The sequence below is a fragment of the Notamacropus eugenii genome, chromosome 6, assembly GCF_028372415.1.
Source record: "Notamacropus eugenii isolate mMacEug1 chromosome 6, mMacEug1.pri_v2, whole genome shotgun sequence".
Taxonomy (NCBI): Eukaryota; Metazoa; Chordata; class Mammalia; order Diprotodontia; family Macropodidae; genus Notamacropus; species Notamacropus eugenii.
Genome location: NC_092877.1, coordinates 378227000 through 378239738, shown reverse-complemented (window position 1 = coordinate 378239738; position 12739 = coordinate 378227000). Strand labels below are relative to the sequence as shown.

Sequence of the window (12739 nt, the reverse complement as noted above, 5' to 3'; positions counted from 1 at the left end):
CTTGACGAGTTGACTTCCCTTCTCCTTAGGCCAACAGTTTCACAGTCTCCTCTGTCTCTGCTCCATCGTGGCTTCACCGTTTCATCATAGGCAAGAAGGGGCAGAACCTGGCCAAAATCACTCAGCAGATGCCAAAGGTAGGGACCTGAGTTAATTCATTTCTCCAGATGCTCCCTTGGTGGCTGGGGGAGGGGGAGGTGTCCAGGTAGGCCTGTAGTGGGATCTGTCTCCTTTTAGCTCTGACTGCCCTCTGACAAACATTGCTGCATCTCATCCTGAAGTTTAGAGATGCTAGACTTTCTGGGAAGGAAGGCTGGAAGATCACTTGGCAGGCCTGAGTCACAGACCTTGTAATACCTTTGAGGTATCATTTCTTGGGCTTAGTGCACAGAAAGCTGGGTGCCACCAGAGCCACCACAGTGGCCTGTCACATGGCACCTGGGGGGCCTTGGCATGTCCCTGTCCCCCGCCCCTAGCCTTCATGGTAAATGCCCGCCACTGCACTTGGCGAGTTCTTGGCCTTTGGTGATGGCTTTTGGTGGGTGGGCCAGGGTGGTGCGGAGCGATCGAGGGGGCAGCAGTATCTTGGCCAGGGACAAACCATGTCACGGACCATGGGAGCTTTGTAGGACTTTGGGCCCCAGATTGGCCAAAGTGTCCTCTCCAGTCCTGGCTCGGGAAGTTTTTTTGAATATTTGATTAGGTCTCTTGTTACTTTTGTGGATGAGCATCTAGGGAAAACAGCTCCTCAACATCCATGCAGACCGGGGGCACTCAGGCTTAGGCTGCCTTTCAGGGTTTTTTATTGGTTTTAGAAATAATCTTAGAAAATAGGTTTCATTCTGGTCCATAGGGGTTCACTCCATTAGGGATTAAGGGGTCTGAGAATCCTTTTAAATTAGAATTTCGCAGGGGACAATGTTTGTTCCTTGGCTCAGGTCCCTGATTTATGCACAGTGTTTAAGGGATACATACCTTGGATTTCCTTCCCAGCCTTGTTCCTTATGCTTGGTGTTTGACACTTTTGTGCTGTGATCAAGCAGTTTTTAGGCAAGCTTAGAGCCGTGTGCTCAGCTTTCCCATTGTTTGCTCTAGTCTGCTCTTGGCAGGCTGGATCTGTACCGTGTTCCTGCTGTGCTGCATGTCATCTGAGAGAATTGGCCATCCTAAAGATGCTGAGAAGTGGGCAGTGGCATTGACTAAGAAAAGGGGAACCAGGCTTGGAGTTGGAAAATCTGAGTGCCAGTCGCCCAGCTCTGCCCTGTACTAGGGTGAACCTGGATGCAGCACCTACTCTACACCAGGCGCTATGCTTAGTGCCAGGAAGACATGAGAAAGTGACAGTTCTACCCTAATGGGGCACCTGTCCCTTCTCTCTATGGGGCTCAGTCTCTTTATGTGGAAAAATTAGTGACTTGGCTTAGAGGAGGATTCTCCCAGTTCCCTTTCTGCTGTGACACTCTGTAATTCATGGTTGTTCTCCCATGTGTCATGGGAATGAATCCATGATCCAGTCTTAGTAGAAGTGAGGGGAGAGGGTTTGGGGCAGGTGCTCAGAAGACTTTGGACCCTGGCACCACACCCCTATGGTCACCTGGGAACCACAGCTCTTTTGCTATTTGAGAAGATTGTAGTTAAAGTTTGAGGCTGGTAACAGTATTGGTTTTAGGTGGGTATTGCAGATTTGACATTAGATTTCCTCTTTTGGGGGTTGCAGGTTCACATAGAATTTACTGAAGGAGAGGATAAGATCACACTGGAAGGACCCACTGAGGATGTGAATGTGGCTCAAGAACAGATCGAGGTCATGGTCAAGGATCTGGTAAGTCTATGTGTAGACTAGAGGGCATCTTGATGATGAGAAAGAAAACGAAGAGCCTTTCAGATAATTAACTTAACCATCCCTGAAACCCATTGATTAGATAGCAATAGTGTCCAGCCCCAAATCTTAGAGAAACTCTTTGCTTGGACAAAGTGGAGACAAATGACTTCTCCAAAAACAAATCCCACCCCTTGCCCCCATAGTGCCTTTGGCTCTTACTTGTCCCTTCTTCCTTCCTTCCCGTTTGTGGGCTGTAAACAGTCCTGGTTCTGCAGGTGTTGCAATTGCCATGTGCTACTGCTCATGGAATCACCAGGAATAGCGCTTTCAGCGCCCACTTGAATATTTCCTTGTGTAACATTTCCAGCTAATGGTCGCCCAGCTTTTGCTTAGACCCTCCATAAGGACCAACTCAGGATTCATGAAAGTCCCCTACACCCTACTTTGGGGTGGCTTTCTGTACTAGCAAGCCAAAATTGTCCTTTGGGCAACTTGAGTCCAGTTCTTCTAGTTGTGCTCTTCCAAATCCAGTCCCTCAAAGTCACAATGCCAGTTAGTCTTCCCCTCCCCTGGGCATCTCTTCTTCACACTTGATGGTGTGATGGTTTATCATTTGGGGATAAAGTCTTAAGTGGGAGTGTTCCACTGCTCTCCCATCTCCTTTTCAAGGGCTTCTCATTATATATGGCTTCTCCAGTACCAAACAGGAAGTCCTCATTGCTTTCTGGCCTTCGCAGAATACTCCAGTGTTAATTCTTCTTGTTTGAATTGTTACTAGTGCTTCCCTTATTTTGAACTTGAGAGAGGTTGAATTTTTGAACCCAAGCATAATCCTCCCTTAACCTTCAGCACATGAGATGTGGCCCATGTTTTGTTTTGAGTGTGTCATTCCTGTGTTGGCTTTTCTCAGTTTTGTGTCATCTGCAAATATGACGAGAATGATGTGTCTGCCTTCATCCAAATCTTTGGCAGAAATGTTTGCGTGGTCCCAAGCATTGAGCTCTTCTTGGGGTCAAGCTGGTCAGTGTCCATGTCCACCCGGCCCTTCTGTCGTCCTTCACCCCCTTCTACAAGAAGAACACGGGATCTTTTACTTCAGGGCTTTGCCCAAATCCAAGCTAGAGAATTTCCCTTGATCTGTTAGTTTAGTAACACTGTCCAAAAAGGAAACGAGTCTTTGTCCTGCAGCAGATCACTTTCTGTGCTGCTGCTTCCGCTTCCTCTTCCCCTTCCCTTTCTACAGGTTCGCTAGACCTGCCTTTAATTGTATGAACAAATTTTTAGAATTTTGCCCAGAAGTCAGACTTAGAGATCTGTAGATGAGAATTTACTTTCTTCCCTTTCTTGAAAACAAGAGCCAAAAGCGCTGTGCTTATTGGCTCTTTGAGAAGAGTCATATTGTGGTGTCACATGTGCTTGTATCAGTACGCAGTCTGGCATACACAGGGAGGCCTGCTATCATAGGTTCTTAAATCTGCATTTATAAAAGGAAAGACAACTTTTGAGGGGTCAGCAATCACTTTAGTTACATTCAGCATATAGAAATCTATAAGCAGAGAGATAAAAGACCAACAGACAAGGCTCTTACTGCCTGAATCAAAGCAATATTGCCATACAGTTTACATGCACCCCTGGATCGAGAGAGCCTTTACATCTGAGCGTTTGGGGGTCTGAACATACTCAGAGTCTTAACGAGGTAATCACGATGCTCCTCGTGAGTGAACCCCCAAAGTACAGTATTAACCTCCCAGTGTATATAACGAAGGCTTGGCTCCTGGTTTGTCTTAGGCAGCAGGCGCAAAACCCACATGACTCAGCACAGCTGTGAACCGTCAAGGCTCAAAGGGGACTGAGCCCTCAGGTGCTCCCGATCTAGCCTGAGCCTGGGAGACAGCTCCAAACTAACAGATCCCACACTGCTTGCTGTTACAGTGTTTCATGTTTATCCTTGTTTGCAACTCTGTAACACTTTGTTAACCCTCTAATGTATTTGGCTGGACTGCAATTGTTAGCTACCTGGATTGTTCTGTTTCTTTTACTTTTCCTGGTTTGTTTGTTTTTGTAGAGTGAAATCCCTTTAATTTTTTTAAGTTATCATGTGGGGATAAAGTCTTAACCATGGAATTACTGGGTTAGCTTTGTGACTTATGCTGCATATTAACCATGTGGTTGATTTTTTTCCTTTTTAAAAAAAATTAATATTTTGTTTTTTCCCCAATTACAAGTAAAAGGAATTCTTAACAATCTTCAAAATTGTTGAGATCCAAATTCTCTCCCTCCCCACTTCACTGAGAAGACAAGCAGTTTGGTATAGACTGTACTATGCAGATGTGAAACATTCTCATGTTGGTCATGTTGTGAAAGTAAAGAAAAAGTCTGCTTTGATCTGCATTCAGACGCCATTAGTTCTTTTTCTGGAAATGGATAACATCTTTCATCTTCAAAATTGTCTCAGATTATTATTGCTGAGAATAGCTAAGTCATTCATAATTGATCATCATACAGTATTGTTGTTACTGTATACAGTGTTCTCCAGGTTCTGCTCTAATTTTACTTTGAATCAATTCATGTAAGTCTCTCCAGGCTTTTCTGAGAAAGTCCTGCTCATTATTTCTAGCTCTGTACTATACCTTCCCAATCATGTACCACAACTTGTTCAGCCATCCCCCCATTGATGGCCATTCCCTCAGTTTCCAATTCTTTGCTACTGCTAAAAGAGACTCTGTAAAGATTTTTGTACATATAGGTCCTTTTTGTTTTTTATCTCTTTGGGATATTGCTTGGTGTGAAGCCCTTTGGGCATAGTTTCCAATTGCTCTTTGGAGTGGTTGAATCAGGATACTACTTCAGCAGTACGTTAGTGTCTCTATTTTCCTCTGTCCTTTCCAACATTTGTCACTTTCCTTTTGTGTCATATTGGCCACTCTGATAGGTGTATGGGGTGCTACCTCAAGAGTTGTCTTAATTTGCATCTCTGTAATCAATAGTGATTTGGAGTATTTTTACATATGACTATAGATAGCTTGATTGTTTTGTCAGAAAACTGTCTGTTCATATTCTTTGGCCATTTATCAATTGAAGGATGGCTCCTGTTTCTATAAATTTGCCTTTATTCTCTATATATTTGAGAAATGAGGTCTTTATCAGAGAAAGTTGCTGTGTGTTACCCTCTTTATTTTCCCCTGCTATCTCTCTCTCCTTTCACCCTTTCTATCCTCAAAAGTGTTTGCTTCTTAATTTTACCTTCCCTAACCCTCCCCACTTTTCCCCCTTCTCCTTCCCTGTAGGGTAAGACAGATTTCTCTACCCAGCTGAGTGTGTATGTTATTCCCTCTTTGAGTCAGTTCCGAAGAAAGTGAGGTTTACACACTCCCCCCCATCTTTCCCTTCTCTCTAAAAGCTGTTGAACACCTCTTTTATATCAGATAATTTACCCCATTTTACCTCTCTCTTTCCCATTTTCCCAGTGAATTCTTCTTTCTCGTCCCTTATTTTATTTTTTTAGATAATCATCCCATCATATCCATGTAGTTTGTTGAAGTCAACATCTTCACCTAGCATTTAAAATCAGGTAGTGAAGGGAGTGAGGGATATGACCTTAAAGGAGGTCACGAGGGACTGTAGCAGGGCAAGGGAGTTCTGGGGGACATGATTCCAGCATGACTCAGAGGACCCACGATTGGGCAAGAAGAATCATGGGAGGAGGGCATTGACTGGGACCTGGATTTGGGTCCTGGTTTGGATGTTCTCGGCTCCTGTGAGTCCTGATTTTGCATGCTTTCCCCCTACAGATTAATCGGATGGATTATGTTGAGATTAATATTGACCACAAGTTTCACAGACATCTGATTGGAAAGAATGGTGCCAACAGTGAGTTTGATGAACTCTTGTTTCTCTATCTCTTGGTTTTCTTTGAAATGTAGCATGTATCCCATGGGCTTTCTTGAAGTCTCCCTGAAGTGTGCAGGGCATCAGGAATGGTTTCTCTTTAGGATCAACCTTACAGCACTGTGAGCAGCCCAAACTTGGCATTGGCTTTAATGGAAGGCAAGAAAATGGCGAGCCGTGCCACCTGTCACATTTCTTGTTGTGGCCTCCATGGTGGATGGCAGGGCTCTGTTATTGAATGGGACTCACCTGGCTGCTTGTTGGTTCTGAAGGCCTGGAGATTTCACCTGGAGACAACAGAAAAGTCCCTTAAACTCTTCTTGTTCTGTTAGCCAGCTCATGTAGACTGCAACCTCTTGTTTCTTGTCTGGGCTCCTGATTGCCTTGTCGTTTTGACAGTTATGCCCATACTTGAGAAAGGAGCTAGTTGTTTTCTAGGTCGGATACTTATGGACTGCTTCTCAGTAAAATTAGAGTTCATAGGATTTTAAAGGAAATCAGTTACTTTTCAATACGATTAGTAAATGAAGTAAAACAAGTTCACGAGAACCCCAGATCTAAAAGGAAGCTTTCCTCTCTCCCGTTATCATGTTTTTTGTGTGTGGTCAGTAGATGGCAAGTATGTATCCTGAATGCACAAGTGTGTGGCGCTAAACCCTGGAATTGTTTGTAATTGACACCTTTGTTCCTACTTACTGACCAGCCATTCTACCAGGGGCCCTTGTTCCACCAGTTCTTGGCATGGTCCAGGGGATAACAAAGAGAGGGTCCCCCGGAGAGGGAGCGACAGATGGCGAGTCCTTCTACATTCTGGTCTTGGTTCTGTAGAAGCTGCCTGCTTTGCCATCTACTCCCCAACCCCAGGGTCACTGGGTGGACTGTTGGCTATTGCTGCTGGTTATTGTTACAGCAGGCAGCATCTGGCACCAAAGGGGACGGCTCCTCAAGCTGTTCTGACTCAGGGTAGCTCACGCTTGTGTGAAGGCCTCAGTTGCTCTAATTAGTGAAAAGAACAAGGATGACAAACCACTGTGTTTAGGCTGTTATTGCTGGAGGCTCTGGTACTCCATCCCTGCCAATGTCACACATTTGTGAGAAATAGAATTGCTACCTTTTTGCAGCACATATTAAAGGTGGATGTCGTCAGTTTATGTTTGCACCATACATTTATTTGCTCCCAGGAAAGGAGAAGAGGCACCTGACTGTGCATCTCTTTGGGGTCAGGCATGGTGGAACGCATCTGCCCAGCGTTTTACTCCAGGGATGATGATAATTCATTTCAGTGATGGGGTGGTTTGTTTGTTTCCTCTGCAGTAAATAGAATCAAAGATCAGTACAAGGTCTCTGTGAGAATCCCTCCTGATAATGAAAAGAGCAACTTGATCCGAATTGAGGGGGACCCTCAGGGCGTCCAACAGGCCAAGAAAGAGCTGCTGGAACTCGCATCCCGTATGGTGAGCCTGAAGTCTTTTTGTGCATCTCTTGTTAGACTTGTTAACCCCACACCTTGGTAAGCCCTGGTTTGTCCCTCAAGGAGCCCAGTGTTTGCCGTCTCCAGCCTTAAGAGATATATATGCTTAGAGTTAGGTCCCTAATAGGTGTGCATCTCAGGGGGTCTGTGGGTAATTATTAAAGCCCCTGAATTTTGTACTAAAAGAAAAGCTTCATGTGAAAGAGAAGAACCTTCTGAGAGGAGAATACTTTTTGCATTCTTACTGGGCCTGCCCTGTCAGAAACGTGAACTTGGGAATCTTTTATTAAATCGATTGAAAATTGCGTTGAAATTAACCTCCTGAAGTAGGGGGCTAGAAGACCTGAACAAGGCGTGCACATAGGGGGTTTGCATGCCTGTACCCTAGGGAAGGGAGAGGGGCGTGAAAAAGAGAGGACCTTTTTCAGTCTGATGGGTAGGGGCCGCCTGAGTACCCAGACTATGGACCAGACTGAGTTCTTTGAGCAGCACCATTAGGTGACTTAGGATATTGTGCTTAGCTAATGCAGAACCTGGTAAAGTTCTCGACTGGCCTAGCTCTTGTGACTTTGTTTTGCTAGTGCCTCCTGGGCTTAGGGGAGTAAACTTTCCCTGATGCAAGGCATGAGGGCCTCACAGTGGTGGGACTTGACCTCCGGTGTTCTGGTGCTAGTCACCTCATCGTGGGTGGGAAGGGTGGATCCAGGGGATTGGCCTCACAACTTTCTGAACATCATTTCTGAGCCTTGAATTGAATGACTGATTTTTGGTTCATGTGTGTAATTTAAAGAGTCAGCGGTGGCTTGTCTCCGAGTACCTTCCGTTCCCTGGTGACCTGCAGTAACATTTGTGTTTCTAGGAAAATGAACGTACCAAGGACTTAATCATTGAGCAGAGATTTCATCGAACAATCATTGGGCAGAAAGGTGAACGAATCCGTGAAATTCGTGATAAATTCCCAGAGGTGAGATTTCATGGGGGTTTCTAATGCAGTGAGTTCTCCCATTGGCTTAGAGAAAATAGGGGATCTGGAGGCCCTGCTGACAGGTCCCGAGACAGAGGGAAAGGCTTCTTTAGGAATGGCCTGGGTATGGGGCAGGATGCAGCAGGTCCTCTGCCCTGCTTTCTGACCCCCACGGTCCTCCCCATCAAACTAACTGGTGATTGTCTCTCCAGGTCATCATCAATTTTCCAGATCCAGCCCAAAAAAGTGACATCGTACAACTCAGAGGCCCCAAGAACGAGGTGGAGAAATGCACCAAGTACATGCAGAAGATGGCAGCGGATCTGGTGGGTACCCAGGCCTGACTGGGCTCTGTCTTATCTCCCTTGGGTGCAGGGCTCAGAGACCAGCAGAGCCAGAAAGGAGTGTGTGTATTTGATTTCCTTCCTTTTCTTAATTGTGCGTGCACATTCCCCTGGATGCCACTTGGCTCCTGTGGGAGTGTTGTGATAATGCTCCTGCTTCAGTTGCTGAGGGTGATGTCTGGTTGTCATTTACTAGTGTTGGTGATAAGGAAGGAGTTGGAGGGTTTGGGATTGTGGGGTTTTTCCCCACTTTCCCACCCCTGAACTAGCCTTGGTTGTTCTTGATCACTGCTCCTTCCCTCCACACCCATTTCCTTTTATTTTGTCCTTTTGTCTGCCTCCCATTTTGAATAGAGTTAGAGGCAGAGAGAGAGTAGGGAGCTTTCTGGAGTAGGGGATCAGTCTGGCTGTGCTGGCAGGTTTGCTGCTCAGAGCTCTACAAGGGAGAAAAGGAACTCATGGCCCCAAGAAAGGGAACGGCCAACAACTATAGCCATGTGTCTTTTCTGGGACAAAACAGCTTCTGATTCTGTCTGGGACTTACATCCCTCTTGTGTTGCTGTGAAGGACTGGATTCTCGGGGGGCTCTCCAGGGACATTTACCTGAGAACGCTGCCTTGGCATGAGGGGCCAGGCCTCTGGGAGATGGGCAGTCCCGGCCGATGGCCATCAGTCTCCTCTCTCCAGATCATAGAGCCCAAGGAGCAGAAATTATTCACGTATTCTAGGGAGAAGGTGTCGTTACTCTTGTGGCTACTTACCATTTCATCTTTTTTGTTTTTTAGGTTGAAAATAGCTATTCCATTTCTGTTCCAATCTTCAAACAGTTCCACAAGAACATCATTGGGAAAGGAGGTGCGAACATCAAAAAGGTAATTGGACTGCCCTGTCCTTGCTCTGCTTGTGCCACGGAGCTGGCCTCAGGGGAGTAGAAGCCAAGTGAAGACTCCCTGCCCCGGCAGCCTTTCAGAGCAGGTCTCTTCCTTTGTAGATCCGTGAAGAAAGCAACACCAAAATTGATCTGCCAGCGGAAAACAGTAACTCGGAGACCATTGTCATCACAGGCAAGCGAGCCAATTGTGAAGTTGCTCGAAGCCGGATCCTTTCCATTCAGAAAGACCTGGTGAGGGCGGGGCTGCTGGGCGGGGCTGTGCTCCCACTCTTGGAGGCAGAGCATGGTTCCAGTGCTGTCAGATTGAAAGGATTTGGGAGTAGTTTGGGATTTTTATAGGTCAGATTGGTTTTATAAGCAGTATTTAATGTCTTTAATATTCAGTTTTTAATTGGGAATATTTTTCTTGCCATGTAAAATGAAGATGCTGCAAGGATACGTGGAGTATCTAAGTAGGAGGAGTGATATGGGTCAAGCCCACACCTCTCTGGATGTGCACTTAGCTCCCTAGCATGACCCCAGACTGGCCCAAATATGAGTGTATTGACAGGGTCTCGTATGTGGGTTCCTGCCACCATTTCTTAACCTCCCTCTGCCTCTTGTTCTGAAGTAAACAGTTGTACATTCCTTTCAGAGAGTAAATGAACTCATCTTCTCAACATTTTCTGTAAGCAATAAAATGACTTGAGGATTGTGGGCCCCTTGATCTCAGTCCCGTGGGCCATGCCCAGCACTCAATCTGTTGGGCATGGCAGTTGAATATTTCAGTAGAACCTGGACTGATTCCCCTACCCCCAGCACTTTCTCATCTCACAAGAAAACTAAGTCCCTGCTTTATTCTGGCTTAGGCCAACATTACAGAAGTGGAGGTGTCCATTCCATCCAAGCTTCATAACTCCCTCATTGGCACCAAAGGCCGCTTAATCCGCTCCATCATGGAAGAGTGTGGGGGGGTGCACATTCACTTTCCCACTGAAGGCTCGGGCATTGACACCGTGGTCATCAGGGGCCCTGCCCCAGATGTGGAGAAAGCCAAAAGACAGTTGTTACACCTGGCGGAAGAGAAGGTGAGAGGGGAAGAAAAGATGGCCCTGGGAATTGAGGCTCGTTAGGAGGAGGAATGGGGGGAAGGGAGGGAGATGGAGGCCCACTCTTACTCCTTCTGTGCTGGCAGACGTGCCCCACCATTCTCTGCGTGTCTGCTTTTCTTTGTCTCTGACGGGTCAGTGGTTGCCTGACCCTTTGGTGGTGACCTGAGATGAGGGTCCAGGAGAGGGAGTGGGCACATCTGTCTCATGAGGATAGCAGGACAGGCTTGTCCCCCGGAACATTGCGCTTGTGGAGGCATTTTATGAGTTAAGACTTCCTAACCCAGGCCTCTGAGGCTTGTCCAGTGTGTACTTGTGGTCTCTGCAGTGCCTTCAGACATCTTATTCGTAGTCCCTTAGACTGTTTGTCTCTTTCAGGCTCCTGGTATCCTGCATAAAATTCCTGTGCAGTGGACCTGTTTTCCCCTGTCCCTTTGAGCTCCCGAGCCCCAGGGCTGGCAGCAGTGAGGAGTTAGAGGGGCGAGGTGGGCACAGGCCTTTGGACCCTTGCAGTTCATGACTTACTCACTTTCCTGGGAATATCATCCCAGAAACTGGCTTTATTGCCTCTTGACACTTAGTCATCCTAAGTGAACAGGTGGTCTTTGAAGACTCATGCTAATTTGCTGCTGTGTCACTGCTCTGAATGAAGTCAGGGCTTCCTGGGCCTTTGCCTTTGGCCCTGGCCATGGCATTGCCTGGTTCTAAAGCTTAGGAGAAGAAGCAGAACTGGGTCCTGGCAGTCAGTGCAGAACATGGGGAGAAAGGGGAGGGGGACAGAGGAGAAGCAGAGAGTCAAGGAGGGGGGCATGGTGTGACCAGTGCTGGCCCTGCTCCAGCAGTACCTCCTTGTCCACTCACATCCCTGCTGCGCTTTCAGAACTTGGCATTTCACTGCTAATGGTATGCGTGGGTTGGGGGGAGTAGGGCTTTTTTCTTTAGGAATTAGCAGGACAAATGAGAAAGTGTTGCTCCTTCAAACAGTTAGACTTGTTCTCCAGGTGAAGGCTGGAGCTGCCAGCTTTCATTGACTCCCTGGTCAGGTTGGAGGTGGGTGGCCAAGCTGCAGCCCTCATTCCTCTAAAATCCATTTCTCTGTGTCTTGTCTATGGGGGGGGGATGTGCACGTCTAACAGGTTATGTGGGAATTCTGTTTGGCAGCAAACCAAGAGCTACACCGTGGATCTCCGTGCCAAACCAGAGTATCACAAATTCCTGATTGGCAAAGGGGGCGGGAACATCCGCAAGGTGCGTGACAACACTGGAGCACGAATCATTTTCCCCACATCTGAGGACAAGGATCAGGAGCTAATCACGATCATTGGGACAGAGGAGGCCGTCAGAGAAGCTCAGAAGGAACTGGAGATTCTCATTAAAAACCTGGTAATATGCTGGTTTTTCCTTTGGGTCCTTTTGCCCGTGGGCTCCATCACAAGCTTCCTAATTGACTGATGGTCTGAAAGGTGGTTGTGCTGTAAGAATTGTCACTGTCCTGGCTTAACTATGGCTTGGCCTGCTGTAGATAGGCCTCTGGGACTTCCCTGTCTTTTTTTCTTTTTTTGCTTATCTTTATCTCACTACTTTGGATCTTTAACATCTAATCTTTCGTTTCCTTGTTAGGCACCTGTAACAGTCACTAGCATTTGTCTAGCCCATGAAAGTTTGCAGACCCACCTTACGTGTGCTTTGCATTTGAGATGGAATCATGTGACCTGATACATCTTGATATGTTTGAGATGGATTTGAAAGGAAATTGGATTTAGAAGCAGTGCTCCACAAGGTTTTCCAGCCTGTCTTTTCCCAACGTGCTCTTTTCCATAGGATAACGTGGTAGAAGACTGCATGTTGGTGGACCCTCGGCATCACCGCCATTTTGTCATCCGAAGAGGCCAGGTCTTACGGGAGATTGCTGAGGAGTATGGTGGTGTGATGGTTAGCTTCCCTCGTTCTGGCACCCAGAGCGATAAAGTGACACTCAAAGGAGCCAAAGACTGTGTGGAGGCAGCCAAGAAACGCATCCAGGAGATCATTGAGGACTTGGTGTGTACTCTGGGCTCTGGAGGGATGGGTGAGGGGCTTATGTTCCAACTTGTCAGGGTCACATACGTTAGTGAAGTGTTAGTTAGACATTGTGGAGAACTCTCAGTTACAGGTTCCTATGGGCTGTGTTTCTGTGGGGACATGGAGGGGAAGGTGTCTTCAGATTTCCAATCCTTAACTCCTATATAGGCCTGGCCAGCTCTGCTCTTTTTTGATACTCAGGGGATGTT

At 46.7% G+C, this 12739-nt stretch overlaps 1 protein-coding gene across 4 annotated transcripts in view; it reads left to right on the top strand.

Annotated features, from left to right (window-relative positions):
* Nucleotides 1-12739, top strand: part of HDLBP (high density lipoprotein binding protein) — an 83478-nt gene that overhangs the window by 55494 nt on the left and 15245 nt on the right. For all 4 annotated transcript variants that reach the window (XM_072618792.1, XM_072618791.1, XM_072618793.1 and 1 more), the window contains 11 exons: nucleotides 30-137; nucleotides 1718-1822; nucleotides 5614-5692; nucleotides 7025-7164; nucleotides 8041-8145; nucleotides 8358-8471; nucleotides 9275-9361; nucleotides 9481-9612; nucleotides 10230-10448; nucleotides 11631-11852; nucleotides 12291-12509. In XM_072618792.1, the coding sequence (XP_072474893.1) occupies nucleotides 30-137; nucleotides 1718-1822; nucleotides 5614-5692; nucleotides 7025-7164; nucleotides 8041-8145; nucleotides 8358-8471; nucleotides 9275-9361; nucleotides 9481-9612; nucleotides 10230-10448; nucleotides 11631-11852; nucleotides 12291-12509 (1530 nt within the window). The remainder of the gene's footprint in view (nucleotides 1-29; nucleotides 138-1717; nucleotides 1823-5613; nucleotides 5693-7024; nucleotides 7165-8040; nucleotides 8146-8357; nucleotides 8472-9274; nucleotides 9362-9480; nucleotides 9613-10229; nucleotides 10449-11630; nucleotides 11853-12290; nucleotides 12510-12739) is intronic.